This window comes from Dasypus novemcinctus, chromosome 20 (genome assembly GCF_030445035.2).
Source record: "Dasypus novemcinctus isolate mDasNov1 chromosome 20, mDasNov1.1.hap2, whole genome shotgun sequence".
In the NCBI taxonomy this organism is placed as follows: Eukaryota; Metazoa; Chordata; class Mammalia; order Cingulata; family Dasypodidae; genus Dasypus; species Dasypus novemcinctus.
Genome location: NC_080692.1, coordinates 6,399,155 through 6,422,440, shown reverse-complemented (window position 1 = coordinate 6,422,440; position 23,286 = coordinate 6,399,155). Strand labels below are relative to the sequence as shown.

The 23,286-nt window shown below is 54.9% G+C and overlaps 1 protein-coding gene across 4 annotated transcripts in view; it reads right to left on the bottom strand.

Moving 5' to 3' along the window:
- The window catches only part of FRMD4A (FERM domain containing 4A), a 327,549-nt gene that overhangs the window by 25,745 nt on the left and 278,518 nt on the right, over positions 1–23,286 (bottom strand). For all 4 annotated transcript variants that reach the window (XM_058282382.2, XM_058282383.2, XM_058282381.2 and 1 more), the window contains exons 14-17: positions 22,254–22,395; positions 9,524–9,657; positions 5,942–6,064; positions 2,378–2,606 (exon numbers count right to left, since the gene is read on the bottom strand). In XM_058282382.2, the coding sequence (XP_058138365.1) occupies positions 2,378–2,606; positions 5,942–6,064; positions 9,524–9,657; positions 22,254–22,395 (628 nt within the window). The remainder of the gene's footprint in view (positions 1–2,377; positions 2,607–5,941; positions 6,065–9,523; positions 9,658–22,253; positions 22,396–23,286) is intronic.

Here is a 23,286-nt window from a genome sequence, read left to right as displayed (position 1 = left end):
TAGATAGCGGTGCAAGGCATACATGTTCAGTGCAGTTAACATCCCAGAACTGAACAACGGTTGAAATAATTTTGCGTTATGTATGTTTTTCCACAATAAAAAGGGGAAAATTGTCCACAGCCTCGGCAGGACCATTCCTCAGTTTGCACAGATAATGATCTGGAAACTGTGCCTGGCTAGGCGGAGGGCAGGGCCCTGCTGAATCCACCCAGACCTCGTGCCTCCGGCTCCCAGCCCCCAGGCTCTGCTCAGAGCAGAGAGATCGAACCAGGCACAAGACAAAAAGGGCAGGGCTGACCTTAGCTCTGGAAGGAGGAGGGGAAAATCTTTCATTCTTGGTTAACAGCATTAGGGTGATGTAGAGCCAGATGCTATTTCTAAGTTCCCGGAGAAAAATCCTGCCTAAACTATCAAGGAATTTTAAAGAATTCACAGAATAAAATGGATCATCACCATTTGGAGACTTTTATCCTTTTGATCGATTTTGAGGTATTTCCGCCTAGGGTTTAACACATACAAATCACCCTAGTTCCAAGCCCTGACCCTAGCTCAGGACAATCAGAGCGGGTGGTCTAGTCCTTCCAGTGTCAGCTCTGATGGAGGCAGTTACAGCCGGCTGGGAGGGAAACCCCTGCAAGCTGCTGGGTGGGGGTTGGGTGGCCAGGGAGGGGCAGCAGAGAGCGCCACAGGGTACCCTGTCATGCCACCTCACCTGTCACATCGGGCAGGGGCAGCTGGGGTCCCTGGGCACGCTGGTGCCTCGGTTTCTCACTTTTGCATCTGGGCTAGTGCAATTTGCTCAGCTCGTGGTGAGGATGAGAAGAGTGCTGAGAACTTGCTATGATAGTGTGAAGTTCTGTTGTACATCCCAGAAAAGATGACATTTTTGAACTAATCCCTTCCTGAGGGCGTGGGACCCTTTGGTTGCATTAGATTCAGTTACAGGACCTTGATTAGCTCACTTGATTAGATTGCCTTTGGTTGGACTACATCCGTGAGGCATGACTGAGGTTGGGCCTGCACCCTCTTCCTGGAGTCCTACATAAATGGAGACAGAGAGAGACACACACAGAAATGGGAGCTCTGCCATTTGACCCGGCCATGTGTGAGAGAAGGACTAAAGGATGGCTAGCAGCCAAAGCTGGGCCACAATGCCCCCAAGAGTTTGGGCCCATGGAGCAGCTCCAGGCTGAAGAGACAATCCATACATGCCTGACAGCTCATGGCAGAGCTCCCGGAGACGGCGAGCACTGAGGCGGGGCAGGGACCTGGGCAGAGACCAGTCGCCATCTTCCCTCGCCAGGTGGCAGGACCTCAAGATCACCAACAGCTGAATTTGGTGAGAAGGCATCTCTGATGGTGACTTTATTTGGACATTTCATGGTCTCAGAACTAAAAGCGTTTACCCCTAATAAGATTCCCATTATAAAAGCCAATCCACTTCTGGTACTTTGTGTGAGCAGTCCTGTGGCCAACTGTGGCAATCTGATATTATTTATGAATTCCAAAAAGAGATACAGATTATGTTCGGAAACTGGTCTGTTCCTCTGGGTGTGATACCCTTTATATTAGATGCAGTTGAGATGTCTTGTGATAAGATTAAGGTTTTGATTTGACCAGGTCATCAGGGCATACAGGGTTGATGTCCCACCCCCTTGGGATGATAAAACAGACTCTCACATGGAAGTTGATACACAGAGAAGAAGAATACAGAGGAAGAGAGGCAGCTCATTAGACATGGCAGAGGCCCCGGAAGAGGGATGGGCCTGATAGTCTACAGCTGACCTGGTGAAGAGACCAGAGCCGCTGAGCAAGGAAAGAAAGGAGCACAGGGAGAGAGACGAGACTTGTCCCAGCCTACAGCTGAGACCGGAAGAAGCTGGGACCACGGAGCCTGGAGAGGAAGGAGGAAGGCTGCGCCCTCGCAGATGTCGCCCGCCATCTTGCCTCAATATGTGGCAGGTGACTTTGGGTGAGAAGGTACCTCTTATGGTACATTGAGTTGGACTCTTTAGGGCCTTGTGACTGACTGTAAGCTTCTATCCCAGATGAATGTCCTTTATAAAAGCCAACAGAATTCTGGTACTCTGCATTAGTACCGCTTTGGCTGACTAACACACCAAGCAAGATAACTCGCCATGGCAGGTTCTTCCAGGAGACGACTGGGACATGGACAGCTGCTCTCCTCTGGGGCTGGGAGGGGACATCTTGCCTGGTATCAGGCCCTCTCAGCCTCATTTTATGGATGGAAAAATTAAGGAAGGGCTGGGAGGTGGCCTGCATAGGTGGTGTGGAGACCCGGGCTCCAGCTCCCTTGGGTCCCTGGGTGGGGGAAGAGACGGGGGAGCCTGCTGGGGACCCAGGGGTCCGCACTCACCGTCTATGATGAGCGAGGCCCTCTGCGTGGGCTTCTTCCCAGACTTGACGCGGTTCTCGTTGATGGCGTTCTCAATCTCTTGGAGCTTCTTCAGGGCGTTGAGATACGAGGTCTTCCTCTGTTTCTTTAGCTTTTTGCTGACATTGGGGTCGCTGGCCAGGCGGCGGGCGGCCTCCGTGATCTGGGACTGAATGGCAAACTCTCGTTCCAGACGTTCTAGCTCGGCCTCCTGGGGGCGAGAAAACATGGGCTGCCATTGGCCGGGACAGCGCGCACCCTTCTCTAGCATTTTCTCCTCCCTCCAGGGCAGCGAATATTTATTGAGCACCAAGCAGGTTGTGACAAGCACGGGGCTAAATGTGAGGGCTGATGTGACTGTACTGATATTCTACTCATGAACTATTGTGATTAGTAATCGAAGAAAATGTGGCATTGGTGTGGAGAAAGTGGCCATGGTGGCTGCTGGGGGTAGGGAGTGGGAGGAAGAGATGAGATGTGGGGGCATTTTCGGGACTTGGAGTTGTGCTGGGTGGTGCTGCAGGGACAGTTACCGGACATTGTATGTCCTCCCATGGCCCACTGGGTGGACTGGGGAGAGTGTGGGCTATGGTGTGGACCACTGACCATGAGGTGCAGCGGTGCTCAGAGATGTATTCACCAAATGCAATGAATGTCTCGTGATGATGGAGGAGATTATTGTTATAAGGGGAGGAGTGGGGTGAGGGGGTGGGGGGTATATGGGAACCTCATATTTTTTAAATGTAATATTAAAAAAATTAATAAAGACAAAAAAATGTGAAAAAAAACTTATGGGAAAAAAAATAATACTTGCTGGAATCAACTCCTCTTCCTATTTAGGGGCCAAATAAAATATTCCTGCCTTGGGTACACCTCCCCAGGCCGGCCACCCCCACCTAGGACCAACGTGTAAGGTGGATTTTATTGACTTTTCTTTCAGCCTGAGTGAGAGAAAAAGGCACAGGTCCAACGGGACGACCGAGAGCATAACCTCATCTCAGCGCCTTCCACGCTGGCTGCTTCGGAGCTCCCCTCGGGAAAAGGTGTCAACGTCCCAGCCTCCCACCCAGGTATGACAATGAACACATTGCCAAGGACAAAGGCTGTGGGGCGAGAGTGGACTCCACCGAGCAGCTGGTCACGGGCTGTGACGATAGCCACGGCTGGGGACAGGGACCCGCAGGCCTGTGGGAGCCCAGGACCAGTGCCCGCTGCTCTGGCCACGATGTGTGCAAGTCGAGCAAGCGCCAGGCCTCAAAGTGTACCTGGGAAACAGGTAGCAGTGGGGGAGCCAGTTCCTTCCCCAGAGGAACTCTGCAGCATGCTAGCTAATTTGTTGTACCCTGTCATTAACGTAGGAAAGGTAGTCGGTAGGAGGCGGCGAATACGCTGTGACACGCTTGGAATTCTCAGGGAACTAACGCCGCGCTGCGTGGGAGGGCGTGGACGAGCAGCAAGGCAGGTAGGCTGTGTGTGGAGCAACGGGGTAAGATGGTGGGCTCGCTGCAAAGGCAGGCACCGTTTCCAAGTTCAGCACCAGGTATTGCCCGGTGACAAGGGACACGACACTCCCCAGGCAGACCTGAAAAACGCCTGGCCAGGCCACTTCCTGGTCTCCGCGCGCCACCCCAGTTCTAAGCCGGGTGAACCCTCAACACGGCAGTCTCTGTACCCTCTTCCAGCATGTTCTCCTCCTCCAGCATGTTCTCCTCCTCCAGCATGTTCTCCTCCTCCAGCATGTTCTCCTCCTCCAGCATGATCTCCTCCTCCAGCATGTTCTCCTCCTCCAGCATGATCTCCTCCTCCAGCATGATCTCCTCCTCCAGCATGATCTCCTCCTCCAGCATGTTCTCCTCCTCCAGCATGATCTCCTCCTCCAGCATGTTCTCCTCCTCCAGCATGTTCTCCTCCTCCAGCATGATCTCCTCCTCCAGCATGATCTCCTCCTCCAGCATGATCTCCTCCTCCAGCATGATCTCCTCCTCCAGCATGTTCTCCTCCTCCAGCATGTTCTCCTCCTCCAGCATGATCTCCTCCTCCAGCATGTTCTCCTCCTCCAGCATGATCTCCTCCTCCAGCATGATCTCCTCCTCCAGCATGTTCTCTCTCTTCAGCATGTTCTCCTCCTCCAGCATGTTCTCCTCCTCCAGCATTTTCTCCTCCTCCAGCAGGATCTCCTCCTCCAGCATGTTCTCCTCCAGCATGATCTCCTCCTCCAGCATGTTCTCCTCCTCCAGCATGTTCTCCTCCTCCAGCATGATCTCCTCCAGCATGATCTCCTCCTCCAGCATGATCTCCTCCTCCAGCATGTTCTCTCTCTTCAGCATGTTCTCCTCCTCCAGCATGATCTCCTCCTCCAGCATGTTCTCCTCCTCCACATGTTCTCCTCCTCCAGCAGGATCTCCTCCTCCAGCATGTTCTCCTCCAGCATGATCTCCTCCTCCAGCATGTTCTCCTCCTCCAGCAGGATCTCCTCCTCCAGTATGTTCTCCTCCTCCAGCATGTTCTCCTCCCTCCAAGGCAGCTGGCAGGGACTGAGCATCAAGCAGGTGATGGGCACAGGGCTAAATGTCCGATGCCCTGGAATGAGCACTGGCTCATGTCATCCTAGTGACCACCCAAGGTGGCACTCTACTTTGGGAATCAGCATCCTGGTGTGTCCACTGGTCCTCGGGGGGCCTGCTGTGGCTGGGCCAGTCCCAGGAGGCCGTCCATCACCTACCTGGACCTCTGAGCTTCAATGTCCTCTGTGACCCCCACCCTCCGCAGGGATTACATGAGGACCCCAATGTCGTCTCACTGATTTAAAACAAAAAACCTTTCTTCTTTTTTGTTCGCTGCTTTTTCAAAAGACTAAAAATGTGCAGGAGTTCCCATTCCCATTGTCTGGGACTCCTGCCCTCTTCCTTGTTCCAGTAACATTTAAAAATTGTTGAGTATTAAAACGTTCAATGACATTCAGAATGAATTTGGGAAGACCTTTTCTGGACCTGACCCTGAAGCCTGAAAGTAATCCTGCCTTAAGTGCCCTTGGTCTGAGGCTGTAGACGAATCGCCCAGTCACAGGTTTTTGTTGTTGTTGTTGATTTCCCTAATTCTGCATGCTCTAGGCTGCACCGGCACTCAGTCCCAGAGGACGGGGTACGACCCTTTCAGGGGCACCTCCAAACAGGTGGGCAGGAGAGGCCAGGCCTGTCCCTCGTGCCCCCCAACGGCCCTGGCACCTGCTGACCCTGGCTACATGCCAGGCATGTGAGGAACGTATGGCTAGGTGGCCATTAAAAAGGCAAGCATGCACGAGTGAATCTGGAACATTCTCCCCACGCTGAGTTGTTTCTGATGGGCCTCTGATGTTGACATCCACCACCAACCGAAATGAAAACGCTTGCTCGTGCAGCAAACTGACCCACCCAAGAGGGCCACCCACAGTGTGGCAGCCCACCCTGGAAAGCAGGGGAAAGAAACTGGCATGAGGCAGAAGTGCTGGGAAACCCGGCCGCCCCCGGACCCAGACGCGAGGAGGGCAGAGGGCGGCGTGAGGCGTACCTCTCCTTTGGGCAGGACTTTCTGCTCATCCAGCTTGAAGGCAGTTCCGATCCTTCTCCGCACGATGGGTGGCTCCTCCCCGGGGTCCAGGGGGTACTCGACGGGCAGCTTGCCTGTGAGCTCCTGCGTGAAGAGGAGGGGGAGGTGAGACCAACACACACTCGCTTTCCGGGACACGCGCACACACCGCCAAGAGCCCACGCCTGCTCGGGGCAGCAGATTCACGCTTGCCACGGGCTCAGACACAAGGTCACGCAGTGAGGGCGCAAGTCAAAAGGGAGGAGAAGAGGAGACACGCACAAGAGTTTTCTTCCAAAGTAAATTCCTGGGACTCGAACAGGGGCACGCCTGGGCTTTTGCAATCAAAACCGAATGTCGCCCGCTTGTTAACGTGACCAGTGTCCTGACCAGTCAGGGCCACCTCGAGGTCTCAACCCTCTCGCTCCCAACCTCTGCCCCCTGCCTCAAATATTCTCTCCCAAAGTCCACATGCAGACTCTGTCAACTGAGTGTTCTGATGAGGAGCGGTATCTAGGGGGCAAGTCCCAGAAAAGCGCATTTCCACAGAATTTAGAAATTGAAGATGAGTACTGAGTGGTTCAAATAGGAATGTCAGTAGAAACTGAAGATGACATCCACCTGATTGACAAGGCCGTTTTAAAAACACCCGGTGTGTGTGTATTCTGGGCCCTGGGAATCTGAGTGTCCCGAGTATACTGGCGGTGAGGTTGGTAATGGAATTCCACACCGACAACGCCCCTGAGCAAGCTGAGGATCCCGGGGGGGATAGCAGGGTTGGAATCAGGCTCCGTATCTGTGCTTTACATCGGGGCCGAGTCGAGATCAGACTGGAACCAGCAGCTCATCCAAGTCACCAGCTGCCCAGAGAAGCTTCCAGAGACATGATAGAGGGTGTGTGGGCCGCAGGCACCTCCGGTGATAGAGCTGGCACTTTCCCTCGAAGTTCCTAGTCCCCGATCGAGGCAGGTGTTACAGGAAGACGCGAGGCTGCCACGAAGAGGAAGAGAGCGGCTATCTCCTCTCGGGCACGACCGGCAGGCACACAGGAGGCCTTAGCGCTGGACAGCCTGGCGTGGGAGAGCCCGGGTCCCTCTGAGGGCGTGCCCGCGGCGTGACGCTGGCCCTCTTCCTGCCACCTGACCGTGCCCGTGTGTGCGTGCACGTGGGGGCACATGCACTCCCCCCCACCTGGGCCTCTTTTCTTCTGTGTTCTGGTTGCCAAGACACAAACCCTCAGACCTCTTCTCAGCATAAGCATTTCAGAGCACAATGGCCAACTGCGCACGAGACGCTCTGCCATTTTCTCCCCTGATTTTTCTTCCTTTTTAAAGACATTTGGTCTCCAGGGTGGTTTTACGTGTGTATCCTGCAACACAGCCGCTTCCCTTAGAGCCTGCCAGTAAGGAACACAACACACCAAGGACTTTACGTTGTCAGGGTTTTCCTTTTACCTTGAAACTTCCACAACGGAGGAAATGGTTAAAACTGCCATTGCTTTCTCACTCTCTAAAGTGTCTGGGGTTTTAAGAAAGAAAGGGGGGTGGGTATTGAGTTTTTGCCATCCGCTTGCAGGTGTGTGATTCTCCAGAAGGGTGATCTGATTTCAGCACGGAACCTGAGCCGCAGGGAGCAGAAGGGCTTGAAGCACCGCGCGGAGGCTCCTTCTCCACGCCGTGCCACCAGCTGACTCGGTCCCTTGTTCCGCTCCTGGGGCCCTCACGTGCTGCAAGACACGCCTGGCTGAAGTTCTTGGCTCAGAGACACCACAGAACAGAGGAGCAAAAGAAGGCTTCTCCCACCCGCGGCCACCCAAGGGCACACCCCAGCAGCCATCCACCTGCTGGGTCACTTCTCCCTCCCAAATTCCGCTTTCTTGTATCAACATTATACGTTGGCCCCTTTGGCATCCGTGAATTAGCTTTTGTTTTTAAGAGAGGCAGTGGAACTCTGCTAAGGCAAGCTAAGCTTTGCCCTGAAATGCTTTGTAAATTTTCTAACGCCAACTCCCCATTGGGTTTAGTGACTTTTACTCCTGAAAAATAAAACGCAGCTCTACAAGTTATTAGAGGCTGACACCGGAACCCCCAATTTTTTTAATCCTTCCAGCATATTCTTTATAAAAATGTTGCTGAAGTTGATGGGGTCGTGTAGCACATGCCCCCGGGCAGGCCCATGGCTTTGCTAAGATTTGCAACGGATTTGTGCGAATGCGGTGCTGCTTTGAACTGGCTCCAGTTTAAATCAATCCAGACCATAATCAAGCCGAGTTGAAATGTGATGTGATCTCACTCTGTGGCCCTTGTTTCATTCTTCCTGCTGCAAGGCATTATTATTTGGGGGAGGGGAATCTGCCGCTTCCACTTCATTTGGGGACCTCTGCAGACGTCCTCCTCTGAACTGTTCACCCACCTCTTGTCACGTATGTGGACTTCAGTCTTTCTCCAGAGACCCTACCCATCGGCCCACGGCAAGCACATGCACGTGTGTGCACACACGCACAGCGATCACATGTACACACAGAGGCATATGCACACACGTGTACAGGACTCACACATACATGCAGCAATCATGCACACAAATGCATGCATGCACAGGAATCACATGTGCATGCACACACACAGCGACCACATGCATGCACAAAGGCACACATGCACACACGTACAGGACTCGCACATGTGCACATACATGTAGCAACCACGCACACAAATGCATGCATGCACACACAGGACTCATGTGTAAACACATGCACCAATCATATGCGCACACAAAAATGTATGCACACACAAGAATCACACATGTTCACATGCAGTGACCACATGTGCACACAGTACCCACATGTGCACGCACATTCAGCATCACACGTGTGCACATGCCTGCACGGTGATATATGTTACAGTAAAACACGAGGCCTCCAAACGTGCTAATGAAGGGTCGTGAGTAACCAGAGGAAGGTGTAAGCAAACAATGAGATAAACAGAGACAGTCTGCAGCAGACCCTAAATCCCAAGGAAACCCGAGAGCAGAGTGCACACAGGCTCCAGGAAGTCTTGTTTCACATAAAATTTTAAAATACCACGAGGCTAAGATCTCATTAAGGAAAGCAGCCAGGAGGGAGGGAGTTAAAGGGACGCCAGATCCCGAGGCTTACAGGGGCTTCCGCATTAAACAAAGTGCTGGTTTCCTTTTGCCCGCAGGATGCCCTGCCGTACAATTTCCCGAGCCCAAGAGAAAGAAACACCCCCCCGACCATAAACCCAGCAGTCTTAGGATGGGGGTAACATCCTTTAAGGAAATGCTTTACAAACGCTGGGGTGCCCTGCAAATAAGAAGGGGCCATCCTATGAGCTGCCCTCTGCCTCCCCCTGTGGGGGTCCCACCCTGCAACCTGCCAGGTCCGGCTCTAAGGAGCGCCACCCACTCACCCTGCTACTCTCAGGGCACAGGGCTGGGGCTGGAACGCTGCGTCCGGGGAGGCCCCCTCTGGCCCTCTCCCTATCACCCACCCTGACCCTGCCCGTATGCTGGGACAGAGGCCGCGGGGACGGCACGCGGGCGGCTCACCGCTTCTCGCAGGCACAGCCGCTTGAGTTCCTCCAGGCGCTGGCGCAGCGTCTCCTCCAGCGCCTCCTGCCGGGACCGCAAGGCCGCCAGCATGTCCTTCTTGGCCGACTGCGAGCTGTCCGACTCCTGAGAGCCTGTCGACAAACGGGTCGGTCACCGGGCCGGCCCACGGGGACGCACGAGCGGGCCCGGGGCGCGCGGTGGACGGGGTTCATGCCAGGAATGGGGGGACTGCAAAACGAAACGGGTGCTACAAAGTCCAGCGCGAAGGGCGAGGCTTTACAGCTCGTGAGAGCTGACGGGAAAATTCACACGCCTCGAAAAGAAGTTCATCTTTCTCGCCTGTCTTACGAGGTGCCATACCAGGTTTGACTGTCACAGGCAAACTGGAATAGACTTTACACAATCAGGTGGAAAGTAAAGTTCGAGTCCGTAATTTTAATATGGGTTTTTTTTAATGTTCTTTGCCATTTGAAAGCCTTATTTTCTCTGAGTATGAGAAAATTTTCAAAAATATAGACGGGCACAAAAATAGTTCATAAAATTTAATTACCCAGAGATAAACACTGTGGAAGTTTGCGTGCGTTTTCTTTTGGCTTTTTTTCCCGGAGCATATGTATTTAAAAATAAAATTAGCATTTTACTGGTTTTTAAAAAATTTAAATCGTGTCAAGAGCAAATTTCTTTCTAATAAATGTTAAACATATGTTTACATGGTTCCTAGGTTGGAAATAGCTAGATGATGATTCAACTCATGGACTGCAAGATATGAAAGCTTTGTAGAAGGCAGATCAAAAACCAAATGAAAGGGGTAAGTTGAAATGCCATCTGGAGGAATTTGGAAAGGCCAAAAGAATAATTCCTGGCCTGCAAAGTTTGGATTCTGAAATAGAGTTCCTGCAGGGAAGCTGCTGTGCCTTCCCAAACTAGATGTGGGAAAAGGCACCTTGGCTGTAGAGAAGGAAAAGCGAAGGGTTACTTTTTTCCACACTGATGGTGAGTAGAAGTGTTAGAATGGACAGGAGTTATTGGGTGTGCACTCAGGGGGATGGGCTCAGACTGTGCCATTTACACCAGCATGACAAAAGCATCAAATGCACGAACTCTGCAGGGACGACTGTAGTACACTGCCACACACAACGAAAGACCCACACCAGCAGAGAGCTATACCATAATCATGGATACAAGAAGCACGACGTTGTGAGATTGTCAACCCTCCAGAAATGAAACAATTCTATTGTGATCCAACCAAAATCTCGGCAAGATTTTCTTTGAGGGGACGGAGCAGGAATTGTACTTCCACATGGAGTGACATTGTCATACAATTCAGGGCTCGGATGGCAACGTGAGGAATGCTTCAATCAGGAATTTGCAGCATCCACTGTTCTGTTTCTTTTGATGATAAAGAAGGCACCCAAGTATCATAAGGTTAGATTTGCATCAGAAAGCTCTGCCAAACTCAAATGATCTCCGTAAATATACTGTTTGGCTCTTTTATTTAAAGTCTCTGAATAGGAAATCCCATATTCTTCCAATGACTAGGTATCTAGGGTCTAATAACCCTTATGATCAAGACCTCTTAGTGTCTAAATGCATTTTAGACCCCCATTTAGGCTTTTTTATTTCCCTTCCCCACCCCATTCTAGCTTGAAAGGGTGGGAATGTACCGTCTTTGTGCCTCCACAGTAGCTAATAAATATTCTTTGAACGAACGGACATCAAATGTTGCCTGTCACCCACTTGGGTGCTTTCATTAGCTTGTACCTCATCTTGGTTAATAAATCTAAATCTGCAAGTCTTTCCATTGTAGAATCTGCCTTCGAAACTTTCCATCACTTTTGCAGCTCCTTTCCGGATTCCGTCACGCTTCAGTTGAAGGTTTCTAAATGCAACAGCAAACGCTAACGAGAGCTTGACCCTTACGGAGCCTGGCTCCGTTACTCACGGCTCTGATGTATGGGATCCAGATGGTGGCCTGCTGATGTGCATGTCGCTGGGGGTTACAGCGGGCTCACCTCTTTTGAAACGGTTCACGTTTTCTACCTCCGTAAGTCAATGACCCTCTGCTTATCAGCCACGGAGCACCTCCCGTTTACATCCATCTCGGGTAACAAGGCTAAGTCATCTCGAAGTTTAATCTTGTTCTCTGGGTTATCACCAAGCACATTCAAAGACAGAAAATTTAATAAGGTACTTTCTGTTCCATCCCCTGAAGAATTAGTGAGAATGTAAGAGAATACTGGAAGGAAGTCAGACTTCAGATTTAAAAAACAGGCCTGAGGAAACTTGGGTCCAAGAAGATTAAAGGATTTCTAGCTCAAGCGAGAGAGTTGCTGTTTCCCCTCTCACCCCTGCCTCACCTCTCAATGGGAAGTGACGGCTTACTAAGCCACACCCAAGCGTTAACTGTGCTCCAGAAGGGCTGAAATCACCACTGCGCTACACTCTGGGAGGTAGAGCACAGCTGTCTTGACTGCCTGGGTCTCTGGTTATGGGATTAGTTAAGATCTGGCCTTGAGCTGCAGGTCTCCTTCACGCTACCTAAATCATTCCTACTTAGAGTAATTAGCCCAAGGACCAACGCCGCAGACACGGGGCAGGCGGTCTTGGCGGGCTGCAGGGCTCACAAGGGGCTCTCTGCTTCTGGCACCACGCAAGCTCCCTGGCTGTTTCTCACCTCCGCCCTGGAAATGACCCTGCGAGGAAGACGGGGCCTGGGTGCGACATGAAATCCTTGCAATGTCACGGAGCTGGCCTGCTCTGGATGGGAAGATTTCTGTTTCGGTGGTAACTGGATGCCTGGGTAGAAGGGAAATAAGCCTGGATTTGATGAGGGCTGAAGCGTTGGCTGTGTGTATGACCCCATGAGCTGCCGCCCTCTTTGATTCGTTGAGGACTAGATGAGATAACGCAGATAAAGCACTTAGGGTATATATGAGGCCTGACAGCTACACCCTCAGTCGAGGGTAGATGTCACGCACACACACACACACACACAGCAGGAGAATCAGAAAGAGAGCGCACTGAAACATTACCTCCCTCCCTTCCTCTCTGTTGCTCAAGGAAAACAATTTTGCACAAGACGTGGGCTCTGAGGCTCCCCTCTAGGAAGGAACAATACGGGCCCGGCAGCAGTTTCAAGCTCTCGTCTGTTTGTGGAGCGGACTTGGGGACTGCTGTGGAAGCAGGTGGGAGTCGGTGAGGAGGAGGAGCAGGCTCTGGAATCTTCCTCTCGGGCCTCCTTAAGCCCGGGGCGGCTCCACGTTTCTCTGCGTTGGGTGTTTGGATTCCACCATACTGCACTGGAGCAGAGGATCCGTTGCCTTCTTTTCTTTCAAGGAAACCTCCTGTTGTGGGGTTTGCATGGCTGCTCTATTTCATAGCTTGTGGTGCCACCCGGGCCTGTGGGGTGTCACCTGCAGGGAGGCCAGGTGGCTCGTGAGCAGTGACCAGGCAGGCCCCTGGGGCAGCTCCCCGGAAGGGAGCTCAAAGGGCACCAAGAGCAGGCCCAGCTGCTCTGACGCTGGCCAGCTCCTCACTTCCTCCAGGAGCGTGGTGGCCATCCAGGAGGGAACCAAGAGCCACCAGACGGCCAGTTCTCAGGAAGCAGATGCAGAGCAGATTCTGCAGGGCTGGCCTCCTGAGTCCCCTCCAGGGCCAGAAAGGTCCTGGGAAGACACCAGGTAAGGGAAGAGCTATCCGCCAACCTCGGGGCAGAGGGAACTCACCAACTACAGATTCATGAACACACACAAAAGGGCTCCAGACGCTGAAATGAGTTCACAGTAGCATCAGCCTTGGAGAAGGGCAGGAGGACCTGTCACCAGAGGCTCGGGGCATCCCCAGGTGTCTGCATGTGCGCGCGCGCACGCACACACACATGCACACACCTTTGCATATGCAAGAACCCTCTGTGGGTGAAAGCGTAGACCTTTAGAAATTCTGAGAGGGACAGTAATGGACAGAAAAGAGACCTGGATTCTGACCACACATTGGCTGTTTACTGGCATAAAGCCTTGGGCTAACTAACCTCGGGAAAGGACAACGTCTTCATAACTTGACCAGCTGACCCATCTCCAAGGTTCCTCCAAACTCGAAGAATCTCATAAGCAATGTCGTTCGGCAGTCCCCTCTATCCTCCAGTAGTCGCTTTTGCACTTTTTACAAACAGGAACCTCATTTAAGGGGCGCTCGTCCCTCTTCTTTCCTCAACCATGCCACCTCTAAGAAACACACGCTTCTTGCCAACCCTTGTCATCTCTTACCGCTATAGCTTGAAGCAGGTGGAAGGTCTAATTATCCGCCAGTGTCTAAAGGATTTGCCTCATCTCACGAAAAGACCAATGCAAACATTAGCGAGCTTGCATGCTACGTAAAGCTTAAGCTGAGCTGTTCTGGGGATGAATGAAGGAAGAAGATGGGCAGAACCACTCTCTACTGTACCTCAAAGAGTGAGATTTCAGAACTGATAGACTGACAAAGCAGTGGCTGAGGGCTACTTGGAAAGGACTGTCCAAGCATACTGAGTTAGTGCAGGAGTCAAAAGAAAAGCACAGAGGTGACTTGGAGATTTTTGAAATATGTAAGCAATACATAGTGGTTTTTTTTTTCAGTAAACGTTTCAAGCAACATGCAAGTTTATAGGAGAGAGGGACCTGGCGATTTTTGGGAAAACATAAACAGGTGCATAGTCTCCAAGCCAGAATTCCACAATCTGTGGTTGAGTCAGCAGGTCTGGGTGTGCATTCCAGCTCTGCTACTTACCAGCTGCAGGCCCTGGGAATGTTACACAGCCTCTCTAAGTTGCAGGTTCCTTCCCTTTAAAATGGGAATGAAAATGGACTACGCCAAAAGCTGGGAGAGCTGAACAAGGCAATTGTTTAAACAACGCTTAAAAGAGAGCTCAGAACAAAACATGTGCTATGCTATTACTAGTTATTATTTTCTTTAACAAGGTTCCTAGACTTTTATCCGATCTTCAGCAAAAAAAGGCGTGGCACCCCAATTCCTGGTTGCTCATGATGTAAAAGAGGAAGTCTGGGTTGTGGATCAGGCAAGACTGGATCTAGGAATTCAGGAAACTCAGGGGGAGAAGACAGAGGAAGTAGACTTTTACAGAGCTCCTAAGCTGGGGTTTCCCACGTGTGACCTCCTTTACCCCTCACAAAAACCCATGCCCCACTTTCGCAGTGAGACCCTGCGACCGAGGGAGGCGGTGCTGGGATTCCAGCTCCGTCCGCTCCGTGTTTCCTCTTTAGGATGGAGCCCCCACTGGGGCGGGACATTCCGACTTGGTCCCTGCTGGGGCCCAGTAAAAATGGTGTCACTCGCAACCCAAACTACCTTTCGAGGCCTGGCCCCGTCCATCCTCCCACGTGGCTTGAAATGTAGGCAGAAGGAAGGCGGAGAGCGCGTAGCTGCGAGGAGACGCCTCCCACGGGCAAGGTGGTAAGGGGAGGCAGCGGGGAGCGGTGCCCAGGAGAGCGGCAGAAGCTCCTAGAAGGGCGCTCAGGCCCCAGGGCCAACCTCAGAACTCACCATCCTTTCCCTTGGTTTTTCTTCTCCTTGAGGAGTTAAAGTGCCCCCTTCATTTTACTGCCAGGTTAGTGCTCTAGTAATTAGCAATTAAATAATTAGTCCCTAACCAGATCAGTGATCTAGTAAACCTTTCGCCCCAGTGGCTGCTCCCATCTGAACGACACGCTACAGGTGGCTCCCTCATCGTCATGCGTTGATGCTAATGATCGCAGTGGTTTTACAGAAGCAGGGAGGGAGGAGAAAGGGATCTGATCTCCAAGGAGACCACATCTTGCCAAGCAGGCCCCAAGTGAGGGCGCAATTTGCTTAGAGAGCCAGAAGCCCTGGCGCACGCCCCCCACGTGGTCGGCGCCGTCGCGGGAGCCTGTCCTGCCGAGCATGGAGACGCCGCCCCTGCCTCTCCCCGGGAACTCGCGACTCCACTGGGCGGGGGGCGCGCGGGGCTTAAGTCCACCAAGGCCAGCGCCCCGCACGGCCCCCCTCGTGCCGCTGGGACAGGGATGTCGCGTTCCTCTTTGCAACACCCCCGGGCTGCGCCGCCCGGATATGAGAGCACATCCTGCGGGGGGACTGTCAGGAATTGTGGCTCATCTGTTTTCACACAGAAGGAAGACTGTCCTCCAGAAGACAGAAGGGGTGCTTTCCTCTCAGACGGGAGGGGAAATTCGAAACAAACAGGGAGAAATCTGTTGTCCTGAAAGCGAGGGGGAGGAAGTGACAATCAGTCTGTTTAGGCTTTGAGGAGCGAAAAAAAAAAAGGGAGACAAATTCCCAGCAGATCTGTAAGGAAAAATTTTGGCAGATACCTCAGGAATAACTGGGAAGAAAAGATTGGAAATTTTTTTTTTCAATGATAAAGAGCTCATTATTTCCCTTACAAATCTTCAACGATGAGTTCCTCACATAAAAGATATCCTACGAGATCAGAAGGAATAAACAATAAAGATATCCTAAGAGACCACAGGAAATACATAAGGATGACAAGGCAGGTTTCTGGAGAAACGTGGCACAAACAGTGCGTCTTCTCGCTGGAGACAGGCTTAGAGAACTGAACGTCATTTTTAACATGAAAAATGCATACTGGGAAAACTTCTCATCAGGCTTAGAGAGCTTAAAAATAAAGTAGTCCAGAGGATGGGACTTGAGGCTCTCTGAAAAGCAAGCACCTTTTATGGCACTGGGGAGTGCCTGATTAGCTTAGCACTCTGGCTAGAGCCCAGGGTGCTGGTAACGTCACCTTTCGGTGAAAGTACAGATGTAATGAAAATAAATAACAGAAAAAGCCGGAGCGGTCAATTAGAATACTGGCGGCATCTGGTAAAACGCCTGGTGTTTTGAGTACCCCATGAGGTTTCTGTTTCTCGTTCTGTGAAATGAAGGGGCCGAGCTCCCTGGGCACAGGATTCTGGTGTTCTACAGCAAGTGAGGGTGGGAGATTAATTGTAAATTTCAATTATCCTTGCTCTATCCTCCCAGCCAAGCGGCGCTCCAACAGAGGGCTGGCAATGTGGGAGCGTCTGGTGCTTCTCTGTCAGTGTTTAAAAGTTCATGGTTGGGGGGTGGCTGGCGCAGGCCAGGCACGGTCATCTGGCAGGCACACGCTCCTGATGGAGTAAGACTGGAGGATATAAATATATCAGAACCAAGGCCTGTACTTGGTTTTGGTCCAGTATGTGGGTGGGGAAGGGGCAACCACTCTGTCTTTGTCTCAACTGTGACTCAGGCCAGCCCTGGGCCGACGAGTCCAGGAACACGTACTCCACAAAGAGCTTTCGGAGCCCCAACTGGATACACCGTCAGTGCCCACCTGGGAAGGGGGGCTTAGGACCCAGCGCTCCTGTGCACGGTTAGCTCTAACAGGAGAGGGCGGTCGCAGATGAAACCGGGGAAGTTTAGAAAGCCCGGGGAGGAAGAGCTCTGGGAACGAGAGAGCGCACGAGCAAAAGAGGAAGGGATGAAGACAAAAGGAGAGGAAAACCCCCGAGATGGCGGGAGCATACCAGCCTAAGGCACGGTGATGAGCTGTCACCACGAAGTGGGCAGGAGACTGCCAGGTAACCGCATCCTCACCGTGACACGGGTTATTTGTCAACCTCCCAACAATGGCAGGAAGAGCCAACGCTCAGAGAATGGGAATGTGGGAACAATTGAGGAATGAACGTGACAGACCCCCGGCAAAGCTGGGACCCGTGGTAGGCACAAGTCAGGGCAGACTGCAGGCTTTTTTTTTTTTTTAAAAACAACAACAACAACAAAAACAAAACCCAAAGATCTATCACCATAAGCTTCATAATTCTGATGGCACTGAAGATGACTCACTGCCGCCTCATGAATCAGGCCGCCTCATTCCGATCTGTAAACACAACATGTCCTTTTGTTTCGTAAAGAATGGGTGGCTCATGGCCCTGTATTTCCATTTGAGAAGCCGACATCAGCAACATTGTTCCCATTCTTTAAGAAAGCGTGCACAGTGACATTTTTTGTTTGGGTGGCACTGCAAGCCAGCTCCTGCAGAACACAGAGCATTTCCGAAGCGGCGCGGTGCCATTTTCTTTAAATAGGCTGAAAGGAAAAACACTTCTCTCCCGGCCCCTACACTCCCACTGAAATCAGAATCGTTACGCCACAGCGAATCCCTGGACAATTCTTAGAGCAAACCCCAGACTCGCGCCCGCTTTTCGACGCCTGTGCGAGCCATGGAGGGCCGTATGTGTCCAGCCACAGTGACAAAGGCAGGTCTTGGGGTCACACTTTTCTTGATAATCCGTTTTTAATCTCCTCCCATCTTTTCTGGGACCTCAAGTGGTGGGGGAGGGGAAAGGAGGGATGAACCCTGTGAAATGCCCACAAACAAAGATTTCGCAGACTTTTTTCTAAATCTCTGGAAATACCTTAATCAAATGGTATGGATTCCTAGTTGTCCTCTCGACCTCTATCTGAACCTCTGAAAATACATTCCCTGAAGCAAATCTGAGTCAAAGTACTGCAAAGAAGGCTCTACAAGGCTGGAGGAAGTGCCAGGGAGCAGACGCGCGGGGCTTGGGGGCTGCTCTGGTCTCCGCGGTGCGGTCCAGGACGCGGGGTCCTTCACGTCCTTTCAAAGGCTGCCTGGGTGCCCTTCCCAGAAGGAGTTAGGGCGCAACGAGCGCCATATCCAGGGCACGGTGCCGTAACCCAGGATATGAGCGCTGTATCCCAGGGCACCGGTGCCGTAACCTAGGGCATGAGGGTCATATCCCAGGGCACTGGTGCCGTATCTTGGGGCACGAGCGCCATAACCTAGGGCACGGGCGCCGTATCCCAGGGCTTGAGTGTCATAACCTAGGGCATGGGTGCCGTATCCTGGGCACGGGCACCATATCCCAGGGCTTGAGTGCTGTATCCCAGGGCACCGGTGCCATAACCCAGGGCCCGAGCACCATAACCTAGGGCACGGGTGCCGTAACCCAGGGCTCGAGCACCGTAACCTCCCTAGGGGCCTGTTGGCGCTCAGCGCTGCCTGAGCTGAGGTCTGAGCCTCTGCCCCCTGCGGGCTCTGGCGCTCACCTCCTCTGACGGCCTCTCCGAGGCCACTTTGGGATCAGCCCAGGGTGCCACCACAGTGGGAGTTAAAAAAAATAGCAGGAACAGAATTCAGGGGTGCTGGCCCCACGCCTTATAAATCATGGCAGCTAGACCGACGTTTCTTCTTGACCTGATGCCCATGGCTTGGGGCGTTAGAAAGCGCAGACTTCCGACATCGTTAACAGAGACTAGTGACATTTCTTTAGCGTACAAGGCCCCAGATACCAAGAACTGGACGTAATCTGAAAGCTAATTACGTGCCCTTGGTTGAATGGGAAAATCACCTTCAAAATCACTAATATCTCAGAAAGATTGATCTCCATTTTGTATCAATATGGAATACGCAAACTCTTTGAAAAGTGGGGCTGTAACTTTTGAACTGCAGCGTGGAGTGCTAGTACTGAGGACAATTTGGCAACTAGGAACAATGTTTATACCAGAGAAATATTCCAGGGTTATGAGCTGGGTCAGTGCCATCATGATTTGGGCACAGAAGAGGGTGAGAAGAGGAATAAAAGATAAGGACGCAATGTGCGGTTGAAGCCTGATCTGACAAGACGCTCCTGAGACCAGAGTGACAGAAGGGACACACTATTAATGCAGACTGGGGGAAACGGCAGGTCATTTGAGGGTTCTTAGCAAGGAGGTGCCCAGACCCACATCCTCAGCAGCCCCTGGGCAACTTGCTAAAAATGCAGATTCTCAGGCCCTGCTCCAATCTGCTGACTCCGAAGCTCGGGGGTGCGGCCTGGCAGTCTGGTTCCGACCCGCCCTACCGGTGGCTCAGAGAACCAGACCACGTCCAGAAAGCACCCAGATCTCCACCCAGGCGTGGAATCCCAGCAGGGACACCCCGCTCCTGGAAGCGCGAGGATGAGTGGGCCGGGCTCCCTGTGTGTAGAGAAGGGGGCAGGTGGGTTGCTAGCTCCAGGCTCTCATCGGAGACTCTGGACTTGAAAAGGGTTAAGGAAAAAGAAACCAACATAAAAACAAAAACGTTCTATTTTGCATCTCGAAGACAAACACAGGTGCTGGCCTGTGTCCTCTGCTGGTCAGCAGGGAGTGGGAGTGGCTGCAATTCCTGGCAGGGGTCTTGGGTGTCGAATGGAACTCTCTGTCTTCAGTCTATCCCCAAAGGCCTCAGAAATAGTTCTCATCTGGCCCATTTTATTGCTGACAAGTTTTTGAGGAGACCGAGGCCAGGCAGAGGGGTGTCGGGCATGTTTAGAACCTGCCAGGGGCAGACCCCAGTTCTGTGAGGCCTGGAGTTGCTCTAATTCTGGTGGGTGCAGTTTAAGAAAAAGAATACACGGGAAGTGGACTTGGCTCAGCAGACAGAGCATCTGCCTACCACATGGGAGTTCCATGGTTCAAACCCAGGGTCTCCTGACCCCTGTGGAGCTGGCCCACGCGCAATGCTGATGCGTGCAAGGAGTGCCATGCCACGCAGGGGAGCCCCATGCGCAAGGAGTGCACCCCATAAGGAGAGCGCCCAGCACTAAAAAAGCACAGCCTGCCCAGGAATGGCGGCACACACAAAGAGCTGACGCAGCAAGATGACACAGCAAAAAGAGACACAGATTCCCGGTGCTGCTGACAAGAATGCAAGTGGACACAGAAGAGCACAGCGAATGGACACAGAGCAGACAACTGCGGGGGAGGGAGGGGAGAGAAATAAAAAAATATAAAGATAAAAAAAATAAAAGAGGAAGAATACAAAATGTGTTCTTTTGAATCCAGCCCTGAGCTCTATTCCCCGGCCGGCAGTCCCTGGGCCACAGCCCCCGGCCCGGAGAGGCCTGTCCTTCTCCCTCTGCAGCTCTCCCTGTCCTGTGCTCGGGCTGCTCGAAGGAATTTCTCTGGACAATGGGCTGGGGCGAGTTGGCTCCGCAGCAAGGCCGCAGGTCCCAAGGCCAGCTGTTATCAGTGGCCAGTCCACACTCCCAAGTGGGCAGTGCTCCCCGCCCCCCGCCCTCCGCCCTCCCCCGGCCCCTCGGCGGGGCCACAGCTGGGAGTCAGAAACTTGGAGGCCCCCGCCACACCCCAATACCTCCTGACGCCTGCTGCTCGCCCCGGGCTTGCAGGCACCCGTGGACCTGAGGCCCTCCGGCTGCTGTGCAGCTCATCCTGCCAGGCGCCCTGCCCCGAGGCCATTGAGAGCCTCTGGGCTCTTTAGGTGCCCCGGGTGGAAACAGGGGTGGTGCTGGCCGTGCACCCCCGGCTGGGCCTCCCGGGGTGGGCTCGGCGCGCACCCCCCGGCTGGGCCATCGTGGGGTGGGCTCGGCGCGCACCCCCCGTCTGGCTGCCCGGGGGTGAGCTCGGCGTGCACCCCCTGCTGGGCGCCCCGGGGTGGGCTCGGCGCACACCCCCGGCTGGGGCCTCCCGGGGTGGGCTCGGCGTGCACCCCGGCTGGGCCATCGTGGGGTGGGCTCGGTGTGCACCCCGGCTGGGCCGTCGTGGGGTGGGCTCGGGCGTGCACCCTGGCTGGCTGCCCTGGGGTGGGCTCGGCATGCACCCCTGGCTGGGCGCCCCGGGGTGGGCTCGGCATGCACCCCTGGCTGGCTGCCCCGGGGTGAGCTCAGCGCACACCCCCGGCTGGGCGCCCCGGGGTGGGCTCAGGCGTGCACCCCCGGCTGGGCGCCCCGGGGTGGGCTCGGCATGCACCCCCAGCTGGGCTGCCCCGGGGTGGGCTCGGCGTGCACCCTGGCTGGGCGCCCCGGGGTGGGCTCAGGCGTGCACCCCCGGCTGGGCCATCGTGGGGTGGGCTCGGCATGCACCCCCGGCTGGGCTGCCCCGGGGTGGGCTCGGCGTGCACCCCCTGCTGGGCGCCCCGGGCTGGGCTCGGCGCGCACCCTCGGCTGGGCCTCCCAGGGTGGGCTCGGCGTGCACCCCGGCTGGGCCATCGTGGGGTGGGCTCGGTGTGCACCCCGGCTGGGCCGTCGTGGGGTGGGCTCGGGCGTGCACCCTGGCTGGCTGCCCTGGGGTGGGCTCGGCATGCACCCCTGGCTGGGCGCCCCCGGGTGGGCTCAGGCGTGCACCCCCGGCTGGGCGCCCCGGGGTGGGCTCGGCATGCACCCCCGGCTGGGCTGCCCCGGGGTGGGCTCGGCGTGCACCCCGGCTGGGCCATCGTGGGGTGGGCTCAGTGTGCACCCCGGCTGGGCCATCGTGGGGTGGGCTCGGGCGTGCACCCTGGCTGGCTGCCCTGGGGTGGGCTCGGCATGCACCCCAGGCTGGGCGCCCCGGGGTGGGCTCAGGTGTGCACCCCCGGCTGGGCCTCCCGGGGTGGGGCTCGGCGTGCACCCCGGCTGGGCCATCGTGGGGTGGGCTCAGTGTGCACCCCGGCTGGGCCGTCGTGGGGGTGGGCTCGGGCGTGCACCCTGGCTGGCTGCCCCGGGGTGGGCTCAGGCATGCACCCCTGGCTGGCTGCCCTGGGGTGAGCTCGGCGCACACCCCCGGCTGGGCGCCCCGGGGTGGGCTCGGCGTGCACCCCGGCTGGGCCGCCCCCGGGTGGGCTCGGCATGCACCCCCGGCTGGGCGCCCCGGGGTGGGCCTGGCCGTGCGAGCCCCCGCCCGTGCCCTCTGCCCGTGCCCTCCGCCCGGCCTGCGCGGCAGGTGGCGGCCGGCTCACCCGAGGACAGCAGGCTCCCGCTGCTGCCGCTGATGATCTTGCCCTTGCTGCCCATGCTGGCCAGCTTGGACGTCTTGAGCGTGCCGGTCTCCGTGAGGTCGATGGCGATCTCACTCAAGCTGCGCGCTGCGTGGATCTTGGACTAGAACCGAGAGGCCAGGGTTAGACGGGCTCACGCCCCGGGGGCAGCCACCCGGCCCATCCCAGGGCGGCGGCGACCCTGGGCCGGGCCCCTGAGAGCCGGTCATCCCAGAGGCTGCAGCATAGCAAGCACAACGCAGGGAATGCAGGGAGCACAGTGCGGGACGGGCGGGCGGCTCTGCGTGTGGGGAGGTTACCCGGCCCCACCGCCTGGGGCTCCCAGCTCTGCACCCCGGAACACATTCACCTGGGGTTCAGTCAGGGCTCCCTCCTCTCCCCGCCCAGCCCACCTCCCCTGCCCCTTCCGCATCTCCCTTGCCCATCCTCCCCTCCCCTGCCCTTTCCCCACCTCCCCCGCCCATCCTCCCCTCCCCTGCGTGCTCCCCCTCCCCAGCTCGTCCTCCCCTCCCCTCCTCCTGGTACACAGCTCTCGACAGACAGCAGTGATTATTATTAGTTTGTGCATAACCAAGGAGCAAACAAGTCCTTTCAGCTTTGTGAACGACACCGAGGATCTATACACACACAGTCATTTCATGCCGTCCCAGGCAGCGCTGACATGATCTAAACACCCTCGGCCGTCAGCCCCGGGACCCCGGGCGTCAGAGCCGAGGCGTGGAGCCCTCTGGACCTCAGACCTCAGGTTCCCGGATCAAAGCCCCTGGGACAACCCAGTCTCCGTGACCAGGGCTGCCTGCTGCCCTTGGCCTCTGCGGCGAGACCGCGATGGATGCCACGGCCTTCACATCGGGGCGAAGACCCCATTCCACCTGCGCCGCCTGCAAGCGGGCCCGGTGGGGGCTCAGGGCCCCGCAGGTCAGTACGATCAGGAGTGGACCCCGCGGTCACCGTCGCATCCTCGGCAGTGACCGTTGGTGCTTTGGCGACTGCC